General features: G+C 40.2%; 1 protein-coding gene across 1 annotated transcript in view; it reads left to right on the top strand.

Moving 5' to 3' along the window:
* GDI2 (GDP dissociation inhibitor 2) overlaps positions 1-13,042 on the top strand; it is a 46,410-nt gene that overhangs the window by 19,018 nt on the left and 14,350 nt on the right. Inside the window, exons 3-5 of the mRNA XM_037732992.1 lie at positions 1,624-1,773; positions 7,304-7,502; positions 8,090-8,221. Coding sequence (XP_037588920.1) covers positions 1,624-1,773; positions 7,304-7,502; positions 8,090-8,221 — 481 coding nt within the window. The remainder of the gene's footprint in view (positions 1-1,623; positions 1,774-7,303; positions 7,503-8,089; positions 8,222-13,042) is intronic.

The following is a 13,042-nucleotide window of genomic DNA, read 5'->3' as shown; positions in this document are numbered from 1 at the left end:
TGCCCAGCTAATTTTTTGTATTTTTAGTAGAGACGGGGTTTCACCATGTTGACCAGGATGGTCTCAATCTCTTGACCTCGTGATCCACCCGCCTCGGCCTCCCAAAGTGCGGGGATTACAGGCTTGAGCCACCGCGCCCGGCCCTAATTTTTGTACTTTCAGTAGAGATGGGGTTTTACCATGTCGGCCAGGCTGGTCTCCGACTCCTGACCTCAAGTGATGTACCCGCCTCAACCTCCCAAAGTGCTGGGATTACAGGCTAAGTATTTTTTTAAATTGCTGTAATATTAGTACTTTTTTCTGAGATGACATTGAAGAAATAAATTTTTGGTTATAGGTCTGTTTGTGTCATATGAAATAAAGCATCTACTACCCTTTTTTCTTTCTTAAGTTTATATTCGTTTGTTTGTTTTTATTATTTTAATTTTAGACACAGGAGTTGCACTGTGTTACTCAGGCTGGAGTGTCATGATACAATCATAGCTCACTGCAGCCTTGACCTCCTAGGCTCAAGCGATCCTCTCACTTCAGTGTCCTGATTAACTGGGTGTCCCACCACACCTGGCTAATTTTTTTTTGTGTTATGGTAGAGATGAGGTCTCACTGTGTTGTGTGGGTTGGTCTTGGACTCTTGGGCTCAAACAGTCTTCCCTTCTTGGCATCCCAAAGTGCTGGGATTACAGGTATGAGCCACATGTGTCTGGCCAATAATACTCTAATTCTGAACCTCATACCTCTAATACATTTTTTATGGCTTTTGCAAAACAAAGTTGATAGAATTATTAACCTTTAAGTTGTAACATTAAGAAAAAACCGGGCTGGGCGTCATGGCTCACGCCTGTAATCCCAGCACTTTGGGGAGGCCAAGGCGGGTGGATTGTGAGGTCAGGTGTCCGAGACCAGCCTGACCAACATGGTAAAACCCCATCTCTATTAAAAGCATAAAAATTAGCTGGGTGTAGTGGTGTGCACCTGTAATCCCAGCTACTCAGGAGGCTGAGGCAGGAGAATCGCTTGAACCTGGGAGGCGGTTTGCAGTGAGCCAAGATTATGCCACTGCACTCCAGCCTGGGCAACAGAGCCAGACTAAAAAAAAAAAAAAAAAAAAAAAGAATAAACCTATGTATTCCACCTTTAGTAGGAAGAAAACAACTAAAACTTGTAATGTGCAGTGTGATAAGTATGAATTTTGGTTGTCCCATTTAAAATACAGCTTTGGAGATTAATTTGGGCCAGGCGCAGTGGCTCATGCCTGTAATCCCAGCATTTTGGGAGGCCAAGGTGGGTGGATTGTTTGAGCTCAGGAGTTTGAGGTCAGCCAGGGCAACATGGCAAGGCCCAATCTCTACAAAACAGTACCAAAAAAAAAAAAAAAATTAGCCAGGTGTGGTGGTGCCAGGTACTTGGGAGTGTCAGGCCGGAGGATTGCATGAGCCCAGAAGGCTGAGGTTGCAGTGAGCTTGTGGTAGCACTGCTGCACAGTAGCCTGGGCAACAGAGGGACACTCTGTCTCAAAAAAATGATTATTTCATTGGAGTTATTGAACATTGTTGGGAAAAATTTGAGAAGCTGTTAGTAATAGTAAATGTTCTTTATAGTTTATAGACAAGTTATAGTTTTAATTATATGACTTTTCAGGTCAGCTGGTTAAGATGCTGCTTTATACAGAGGTAACTCGCTATCTGGATTTTAAAGTGACTGAAGGAAGCTTTGTCTATAAGGGTGGAAAAATCTACAAGGTTCCTTCCACTGAAGCAGAAGCCCTGGCATCTAGTAAGTAGTTTTATTTTCTCACCATGAGATTTTATACTGGAAAAGTGTCTTAGGACCTAGTCAACAAATATTTATTGAATGTCTGTCATGTGCCAGACACTGTTCTAGGCAGTTGGGAATACATCAGTGAACAAAATGTTCAAAAATTCCTACCCATTTGAAGCTTAGAGTTCAAATGATCGTCTGTAGACCATGTAGCTTGTGGCTGGTAGATCTGAGCCTATCTAGGATTAATAGTGTTCTTTTCATAGTAATTCATAATAGCTATGCTTTTTGTTGAGTATTTCTTGGGTCTGAAGGCTCTGTACTGAACACTCCATATCATCTTCTTATTTGACTTTTGAAACCTCTCTATGAGATAGGGTTTCCATTTCATAGGTGATGAAACTCAGGCCTAAAATTGCATTGGTAATAAGTAGCTGGAATAAGTAGCTGGGTTGGGATTGAAACCCTGGTAGTGTTGCTCCAGAGCCCCAGTGCTTAATGATGTTACTAACCTTGCCCTACAGTACATTACCCAACATGCCAACAGGAGGAGTACTCATCCTGATGATGCTTATCTTCTGTTTGGTCTTGTTAATGATCCCCAGTATGTTTGATTTTTGGAATTCTTAGTGAGTTTGAAGTGATTTTTTTTTTTTTTAATTTTTTTGAGACGGAGTCTCGCTCTGTCACCTAGGCTGGAGTGCAGTGGCGTGATCTTGGCTCACTGCAACCTCTGCCTCCCAAGTTCAAGTGATTTTCCTGCCTCAGCCTCCTGAACCACACCTGGCTAATTTTTGTATTTCTAGTCGGATGGGATTTCACCATGTTGACCAGGACAGTCTTGATCTCCTGACCTCAGATGATCCGCCTGCCTCATCCTCCCAAAGTTATGGGATTACAGGCATGAGCCACCGCACCCGGCCTTGGAGTGATTTTGTTCTCTTCCTGACATTATGTCCTCTGTTGCCACCAAAGATTTCTGGTTAATATTTCCTTTTTTAGTGTCTCTCTTAAATAGCAAACACCCTAGAAAAGACCTTTTTGTCCTTCAAGATGTTTTAGTCCTTGTATGGAGCAGTTTGGGGAAGGATAAATTAGTATAACTAAGGCTAGGCGAGGGCTCTAGGAATTTAGAAGAGGGAAAGCTATGGACTGAGAGAACAGGAAAAGTACTCATAAGTTCTCTCATAATTATTTTGGCGTTGGTGCTGAAAAGTGTTCTCATCTATAAACCTAATTTGAATTAATTTGGCAATTTCCACTATCTCCATTTATTTACTTCTGATTAGGGAGAGAATATTGGGTATAAAACATTAATGACACTAAAGCCACAAAGTAAAAAATACCACCTAGAATCATGGCTAGGTTAGGATTGACAATTGGGTAAGGGAAGGAACAGTTTCTCATTCATTTGGAGGTAGGTAGTTGTGTGATCATTGGTTCGAAATTATTTTAAATCTTTTAAATGACTATGAAAGTTTAATCCAAATAAGTATTTTCATAAAAGTAGGAGTTTGAGTTTGAATAGAATCCTTTTTAACGGTGGCATGGAGTGGCTCACGCTTGTAATCTCAGTGCTTTGGGAGGCCATGGTAGGAGGATTGCTTTAGGCTAGGAGTTGAAGACCAGCCTGGACAACATAGCAAGCCCCTGTCTCTACAAAAAAATAAGAAAATTAGCCAGATGTGGTGGCACGTGCTATAGTCCCAGGTATTGTGGAGGCTGAGGCAGGAGGATTGTTTGAGTCCAGGAAGTCAAAGCTGCAGTGAGCTGTGATCATGCCACTGCCTTCCAACCTGGGTGACAGAGGAGACCCCTTCTCAAAAGTTTTTTTAGATAAAAAATAAAAAATAGAATTTTTTTTGACAGAGGTTGTGAGTTCTTGTACATTTTTATTCTTTCTTGGAGCTCTTATATATAATAAAGCTCCAGTTACCTCCTTCATCTAATAGAAATTATCTTTTGGCAGTTTTATTTTCTCTAATTTTTTCAGATACATAAAACATTTATGCAGCTTGAAAGTTAAACGGTATATTTAGAGTCTTGGTCTCATTCTTTTTTTTTTTTCGGAGTTAGAGTTTTGCTGTTGTCGCCCAGGCTGGAGTGCAGTGGCGTGATCTTGGCTCACCACAACCCCTGCCTCCTGGGTTCAAGTGATTTTCCTGCCTCAGCCTCCCGAGTAGCTGGGTTTACAGGCATGCACCACCATGCCCGGCTAAGTGTGTATTTTTAGTAGAGATGGGGTTTCTACATGTTGGTCAGGCTGGTCTTGAACTCCTGACCTCAGGTGATCCGCCTGTCTTGGCCTCCCCTGAGTGCTGGGATTATAGGCGTGAGCCACTGCATCTCATTCTGTCTTTTCTACGTCAATTCTTTCTGACCTGTTAGGTAAACATATTCTGGTTTAACCTCCTTCTCCTTTTGAAAAGTAAGCACATATGTTTATGTATGTCTTTATAAGATTAGGTTTATTGAGGTATAGTTTATGTATAGTAGAATTCACTTGTTTTAGTAAACAGTTTTATGCATTTTGACCAAATCACTACCTTGTCTGCATCTCTTTATAATAATGGAAAGGATTTTGAAGTCTTGAGTTGCTAGCAAGAAAATTCTAGGCAGAATGAAGGAATGGGATAAGGAAAGGTGGAGAGGTGGCAAAGTTCAAGGGATGAGTGGGTAAGAACAAGTTTTATAATTTTAACAGAGACTCACAGTTTTTTGAGCATTTATGTTCTAGGCATATATGTGTTAAGTATTTTATGTGTATTATCTAACTTTATATAGTTTTCACTGCAACCCCGTGAGATGCAGGTGCTGTTATTATTACTTTGAATTTTACAGATGGGAAAGCTGAGGTATAAAAGGACAGCACAAAGTAGTATAGCTAGTAAGGGGTTTGAAGCCAGGTCTGTTTCACTTTAGAATCCCACACTCTTAACCATGAGAAGTACTATTTTCCTATAGTATATAAAACTATTGATACATTGCTTTTTAGATATTTTAACAATTATTACATACCTCCTAATTCTAATTTTTTTTTCCATACTAAATACTTTAGTCTCCTTTCTCATGTAATATGCTATCTAGATCTCTTGGCTACTGTTTGGAAATTCTCTGGTGAGTCAAGATCCTGTATGTAATACGGCAGCTAGACTAGAGACAGTATCCCAAATGTTTTCTGCTCATTCAGTGTCAACAGGACTGTTAACTTTTTTTTGTTGTAGCCCAGGCTAGAGTGCAGTGACACAATTTTGGCTCGTTGAAACCTCTGCCTTCTAGGTTCAAGCAATTCTGCCTCAGCCCCTGAGTAGCTGTGATTACAGGTGCATGCCACCACACCTGGCTTATTTTTTTTTTTTTTTTTTTTGAGACGGATTTTGGCTCTTGTTGCCCGGGCTGGAGTGCAATGGTGCAATCTCGGTTCACTGCAACCTCCGCCTCTTGGGTTCAAGTGATTCTCCTGCCTCAGCCTCCTGAGTAGCTGAGATTATAGGCATGCACCACCATGCCTGACTAATTTTGCATTTTTAGTAGAGACTGGTTTTTCTATGTTGATCAGGCTGGTCTCAAACTCCCAACCTCAGGTGGTCCGCTCGCCTTGGCCTTCCAAAGTTCTGGGATTACAGGCATGAGCCACCATGCCCAGTCATAATTTTTGTATCTTTTAGTAGAGAAGGGGTTTCTCCATGTTTGCCAGGCTGGTCTTAAACTCCTGGCCTTAAGCGATTTGGCCACCTTGGCCTCCCAAAGTGCTGGGATTATAGGCGTGAGTCATCATGCCTGGCCCAAGAACATTTAAAATTTTATGCATTTATTTTTTTTTTAAACAGGGCCTCATTCTGTCGCTCTGGATGGAGTGCAGTGGCACGCTCATGACTCACTGTGGCCTTGATCTCCTAGGCTCCAGCGATCTTCCTACCTGAGCCACCATGCCTGGCCCCTCAAAGTTTTAATTTTCAGTTTTGTTGGTTGGAAAATGATCTTGGATGAATACTAAATCTATGAAAACATTAAGCAGTCAATAGAAATGTTTTAAAGTTTTTTGTTGTTGTTGTTTGTTTTTCTTTTTTCCTTTCTTCTAGTCCAGTGGCAAAGCACAATTCACATTTAGAAAACCCACTTAAAGACACTTAGATGTTTGTTTTAAGATGGAGTCTTGCTCTATCACCCAGGCTGGAGCGCAGTTGCACTATCTCAGCTCACTGCAACCTCTGCCTCCTGGGTTCAAACGAGTCTCCTGCCTCAGCCTCCTGAGTAGCTGGGATTACAGGCATGTACCACTACGCCTGGCTAATTTTTGTATTTTATTTATTTAGCCAGTCAAATTTAGCAGTGGGGGAATTTTTGTATTTTTAGTAGAGACAAGGTTTCACCATGTTGGTTAGGCTGGTCTCGAACTCCTGACCTTGTGATTCCCCCCCCCCTCAGCTTCCCAAAGTGCTGGAATTATAAGCGTGAGCCACTGCACCTGGCGAGAGTTTGCTTTTAAAACTGTGGTTGTATTTTAAAAATAGCTGTTTAACTTAGGAAAGGGGGGCAAAGGGAGGTAAAACCAAAAAATTTTCTTTTTCATTGGCTATTTGTCTTTCTACCATCCATGATTAGTTGATATACAGCCTAATAGTAAAAGCTGAGGATTTATAAAATGGTAGTTTGTAGCTTCTTCATCTGTTTTTTAGTGTAAAATGTAGTGAATTGGCTGCTTATATAGGACTTCAGTAAAGTAAGTGACTAGCAGCAGCAGCATCATCTGAATTTCATTGAGGTCAATTTGTTCTTGGTATCTTAAGCTGTTATCATTAAATGCCCAACTGTATCTTAAAACAGTGGCAGAAAAGGAAGAACATTCAGAATTGATGCAATTGGCTGAGTATAGATCAGAGTTGTCAAAGGAAGACTCTTCAGATGGATGTCTTCATGGATACTTGTTCAGGGTCACATACACCTTGTACCTAGTAAGAGACATAATTTGACATTTTTCATTCAGTTAAGTACTAGTTTTAATTACTTGTAATTGTATGGTAAAATTGAAGACTTCATAAGTGACCTGTTGTAATCGTGTCAGTTTATTTTGAAGTGTTGTGAAGCTGGAAGCCATGTTGTCCAAACTGCCTTATCTTAAATCGCGTCCTACATTTGGCCGGGCATAGTGGCTCACGCCTGTAGTCCCAGCACTTTGGGAGGCCAAGGCAGTCAGATCATCTGAGGTCATGAGATTCCTACCAGTCTAACATGGTGAAACTCCGTCTCTACTAAAAATACAAAACTTAGCTGGGTGTGGTGGTAGGCGCCTGTAATCCCAGCTACTTGGGAGGCTGAGGCAGGAGAGTCACTTGAACCTGGGAGGTGGAGGTTGCGGTGAGCTGAGATCGCGTCACTGCACTCCAGCCTGGGCGACAGAGGGAGACTTGGCCTCCAAAAAAAAAAATAATTGCATCCTGTGTTCTTCAGTGGATAGCATTGCACGTTTAAACTTTCCTCTCATACTTTGTTTTTCTCAATGTCTGATTGTAAGTGTGGGCATTTTGAAAAATATTTTATTTAGGTTTAATGGGACTGTTTGAAAAACGTCGCTTCAGGAAATTCCTAGTGTATGTTGCCAACTTCGATGAAAAAGATCCGAGAACTTTTGAAGGCATTGATCCTATGAAGACCACAATGCGAGAGGTGTATAAGAAATTTGATTTGGGCCAAGATGTTATAGATTTTACAGGTCATGCTCTTGCACTTTACAGAACTGATGAGTAAGTATTTTGGTTTTTAGATTTGTATTTTTCTTGAATTTCTCACTAAATTTCCCAATTCTTTCAAGTGGAAATTCTGACAAAACAAATGTATAGCCATTTTACACTACAAAAGAACATGTTCTAGTTGAAATTAGTGTTGGGGCCTTTTAAGTGAAATATGAAGGTGGTGGGCCAGGTGCGGTGGCTAATGCCTATAATCCCAGCACTTTGGAAGGCTGAGATAGGTGGATCATTTGAGGTCAGGAGTTCAATACCAGCTGGCCAACATGGTGAAACCCCCTCTCTACTAAAAATACAAAAATTAGCTGGGCAGTAGTGGTGTGCATCTGTAAGTCTAGCTACTTGGGAGGCTGAGGCAGAAGAATCGCCTGAGCCTGGGAGGTAGAGGTTGCAGTGAACTGAGGTCACACCACTCCACTGCACTCCAGACTCGAGTCCACGGGACAGAGTGAGAGAGTGAGACCCTGTCTGAGGAAAAAAAAAAAAAAGTAGTGGATTGAAATCACATCAAAAAATAATTTAAATTGAACGTCATGAATGAAAACTAAACCCTTTTCTAATATTATTCATTTCCTTTTCTCCAGCTACTTAGATCAACCATGTTGTGAAACCATTAATAGAATTAAACTTTACAGTGAGTCTTTGGCAAGATATGGCAAAAGCCCATACCTTTACCCACTCTATGGCCTTGGAGAATTGCCCCAAGGATTTGCAAGGTAAGAGCCTATGTTTAACCTGTTAGCTAAAACTTCACTGGTCCTGAACCTCATCTTCAACATAATGTGTATATGAAATACAGTTTAAATAATGAGGTGAGACCAGTCTATGAATAAGAAGATGCTTTTTGTTTTTATTGAAATTAACATATAACGATATGCCTAGATCTTCAGTTAAAAAATTCACTTTTGGGCACAGTGGCTCACGCCTTTAATCCCAGCACTTTTGGAGGCTGAGGCAGGTAGATCACCTGAGGTCAGGAGTTTGAGACCAGCCTGGCCAACATGGTAAAACCCTATCCCTGACAAAAATTAGCTGAGCTCAGTGGCACATGCCTGTAATCCCAGCTACTCTGGAGGCTGAGGCAGGAGAATCGCTTGTGACCAGGAAGCAGAGGCTGCAGTGAACTGAGAGCCTGCCACTGTACTCCAGCCTGGGTAGCAGAGCAAGTCTCCATCTCAAGAAAAAAAAAAAAATTCAGTTTTATACAACTGCAGCTAATGTGCTCTTGAAAGTACCAGCTCCTGGCTGGAGGCCAACCAACACAAGACCAGCACACTTAACAAAAATATAACCAGGGACTTTTCACAGAGTCTACTTCACACCCCTGCTACCTCCACTAGAGTAAATGCTGGTATCCACAGCTGAGAGACCTGGAGACAGATCACATGGCAGGACTCTTTGCAGACGTACCCCAGTACCAGCCTGGAGCCTGGTATCTCCACTGGGTGGCTAGATCCGAAGATAAATAACAATCACTGCAGTTTGGCTCTCCAGAGCCCTATCCCTAGGGTACAGGGGAGAGCACACATCAAGGGAGCACCCCTGTGGGACAAAAGAATCTGAACAGCAGCCCTTGAGTCCCAGATCTTCCCTCTTACATAGTCTACCCAAATGAGAAGGAATCAGAAAACCAGCTGGAGTAATATTGCAAAACAGGGTTCTTTAACACCCTGAAAAGGTCACATTAGCTTATAACCAGTGGATCTAAACCAAGACAAAATCTCTGAATTGCCAGATACAGAATTCAGAAGGTTGATTAAGCCAATCAAGGAGCCACCAGAGAAAGGTGAAGTCCAACTTAAAATTAAAAAATATATACAGGATATGAATGGAAAAATTTCCGGTGAAATAGCCTAAATAAAAAATAGTCACAATTCTGAAAATCAAGGACACACTTAGAGAAATGCAAAATGCGCTGGAAAGTCTCAGAAATATGATTGAAAAAGTAGATGAAAGAATTTCAGAGTTCAAAGACATGGCTTTTGAATTAGCCCAATCTGACAAACGCAAAGAAAAAATAATTCAAAAAAAACGAACAAAGCTTCCAATAAGTTTGTTAAATGACCAAACCTAAGAATAATTGGTGTTCCCAAGGAAGAAGAGGAATCTAAAAGTTTGGAAAACATATATTTGAGGAAGTAATTGAGGAAAACTTCCCCGGCCTTGCTGGAGATCTAGACATCCAAATATAAGAAGCTCAAAGAGCACCTGGAAAATTCATCACAAAAAGATCATCACCTAGGCACATAGTCAGGTTATTTGAAGTCATGATGAAGGAAAGAATCTTAGCTGTGAGACAAAAGCCTCAGGTAACCTATAAAGGAAAAACTATTAGAGTAACAGATTTCTCAGCAGAAACTGTACAAGCTAGAAGGGATTGGGGCCTTATGTTTAGCCTCCTTAAACAAAACAGTTATTAGCCAAGAATTTTATATCCAGAGAAACAAAGCTGTGTAAATGAAGGAAAGATAGTCTTTTTCACACAAATACGTGCTGAGAGAATTCGCCACTACCAAGCCAGCACTTCAGAATGGCTAAAAGGACCTCTAAATCTTGAAACAGATTCTCAAAATATACCAAAATTGAATCTCCTTAAAGCATAAATCACATAGGACCCATAAAACAATAACATAATGAAGAAAAGAAAAGCCAAGATATTAAAAAAACCAAGGTATTCAGGCAAACAAGTAGCACGATAAATAGAATAGTACCTCAAATCTCAATACTAATATTGAATGTAAATAGCCTACATGCTCCACTTTAGAGATACAGAATAGTAGAATGGATAAGAACTTATCCACCAAGTATCTGCTGTCTTCAAGAGATTCAGCTGCCACACAAGGCCTCACATAAACTTAAGGTAAAGGAGTGGAAAAAGATATTTCATGCAAATGGATACCAGAAGTGAGCAGGAGGAGCTATTCTTATATTTTATATTTTATAAATATTTTTAAAAATAAAAAACAATCAGTTTGATAAATGTATAGACCTGTCCCTATCCTGGGTTTAACTAAAACCCCAGTGAAAGTGTAGAACATTTTCCTCACCCCATACAGTTCCCTTGTGTTATCTCATAATACTGCCCCCGCCACCCCCAGCAACTACATGTGTGATTTCTAGCACTATAGATTACTTTTGCTTGTTTTCAGAGTTCACGTAAAAGGAATAATATGTGCTCATTTGTTTCTTTTTCATATTTTTGAGATTCATCCATGTTGGTGCATGTGCCGATTTTTGTTTTTGAGATGGAGTTTTGCTCTTGTTGCCCAAGCTGGAGTCCAATGGTGTAATCTGAGCTCACTGCAACCTCTGCCTCCCAAGTTCCAGTGATTCTCTTGCCTCAGCCTCCCAAGTAGCTGGGACTACTGGCATGCACTACCATGCCTGGCTAATTTTGTATTTTTAATAGAGGCAGCGTTTCTCCATGTTGGTCAGGCTGGTCTCGAACTCCCAACCTCAGGTGATTCGCCCTCAGAGTGCTGGGATTACAGGCATGAGCCAACATACTTGGCTAATTTTTTGTATTTGGTAGTGACGATGTTTCACCATGTTGATCAGGCTGGTCATGAACTCCTGACTTCAGGTGATCCACCTGCCTTGGCCTCCCAAAGTGCTGGGATTACAGGCATGAGCCACTGCGCCCTGCCAATTCTTTTTTTTAAATTGTTGAGTAGGATTCCATTATATGAATTATATGAATATGTAATTCTCCTTTGGTGGACACCTAGTTTGTTTTCAGGTTTTGGTTATTATGAATGAAGGCAGTATGAAATTTTTATATAAAAGTATTTCTGTGGGGATATAGGGTTTAATTTCTTTTGGGTAAATACCAGGAGTGAAATTGCTGACTGATATGGCAGATAGAAATCTGACTTCGTAAGAAATTGCAAAACAGTGTACTGGAGTGGTTGTGTCATTGTGTATATACTCAGCAGTGTGTGAGAGTTGCCCCACATCCTTGTCAACATTTAGTATTGTAAGTCTTTTTAATTTTAATTGCCCAAGTAGGTGTGAAATGCTATCTGATTATGGTTTTAATTTGCATTTCTTGAGGACTCATGTTGCTTACCTTTTCATGAGCTTATTGACCATTTGTATACTTTTGTGCTGCGATTGTTCAACTCTTTTGCACATTTCTAAAGATTGGATTGTCTTTCTATTTTTGACATGTAGGAGCTCTTGGTGTATTCTGGTGGCAAGTCTTTTGTCATATATGTATTAAGAATATTTTCTCCCAGTCTGTGGCTGGTCTTTTGATAAGCAGACGTGGTAACTTTTTTTTTTTTTTTTTTTTTTTGGAGACAGAATCTTTTTCTGTCACCCAGGGTGGAGTGCAGTGGCGTGATCTTGGCTCACTGCAACCTCTGCTTCCTAGGTTTAAGCAATTTTTGTGCCTCAGCCTCCTGGGTAGCTGGGACTACATTTAGGTTCCACCACACCTGGCTAATTTTTGTGTTTTGAGATTGGGTCTCACCATGTTGGCCAGGCTGGTCTCAAACTCCTGACCTCAAGTGATCCACCTGCCTTGGCCTCCCAAAGTGCTGGGATTACAGGTGTGAGCTATTGCACCTGGCCTGGAAGTGTTACCTTTTGATGATGTCCAGTATATTAAAAAAATTTTTTTTTTAATGTTTATAGCCTTTTGGGTCCTATTTAAGAAATCTTTACTTTCCCCCAAGGGCACAGAAATATTCTCCTATGTCTTTTTTTTAAGAAGTTTTACAGTTTTACTTGTGCATTTAAATCTGATTCATCTTGAAATAGTGTTGGTGTGTGGGATGAGGTAGGACTTGAGGTTCACTTGAAGTTTATTCTTTTTTTTATGTACTGTTATTTAGTTGTTCTAGCTGCATTTGTTGGAAAGACTTCCTTTTCTAGGTGGCCTTGGTGCCTTTGTGGGAGATCATTGGCTATGTTTTGTTTTGGGACTCAGTTTTGTTTCAATGATTTGTATTTCCTATGCCGGTACTACACTGTCTGGGTAATTACAGTTTTATATTAAGTCTTGAAGTAGGTGATACACTTTCTCCAACTTTTTCTTCAGAATTTCTTTTGGCTGTTGTAGGTCCTTCGCATTTCCATATACGTTTTTAAAATCAGGTTGTCAATTTCTAGAAAAAATGCTTGCTGGGATTTTGGTATTGAGTTCAATCTATAGATCAATTTTGAGAAAATGATCATCTTAATTATGTTGAGTTTGCCAATCCAGGAATATGATTGTTATCTATGTAATTAGGTTTTCTTCTCAGCAGTGTTTTGTAGCTTTCATTGTAGAGGTCTATTGCATTTTTTGTTCAAATCTCTGTATTGATGCTGCTGTTAATGAAATTGTTTTAATTTTATGTTGAAATTGTTTGCTGCTAGCTTACAGAAATACTTCATATTTGTATATTGACCTTGTACTTAAATTTTACTAGTTTACTTATTAGTTTTTCTGGTTTTATATGTTTCTTAGAATTTTCTTCATACACAGTCATGTCATCTGTGAATAAAGGGATTCTTCTCTTAGAACTTTTATGTGTCCCCCCCCCCCCCCC

This window comes from Cebus imitator, unplaced genomic scaffold, assembly GCF_001604975.1.
Source record: "Cebus imitator isolate Cc_AM_T3 unplaced genomic scaffold, Cebus_imitator-1.0 Scaffold487, whole genome shotgun sequence".
In the NCBI taxonomy this organism is placed as follows: domain Eukaryota; kingdom Metazoa; phylum Chordata; class Mammalia; order Primates; family Cebidae; genus Cebus; species Cebus imitator.
This window is presented reverse-complemented; position numbering and strand designations above follow the sequence as displayed.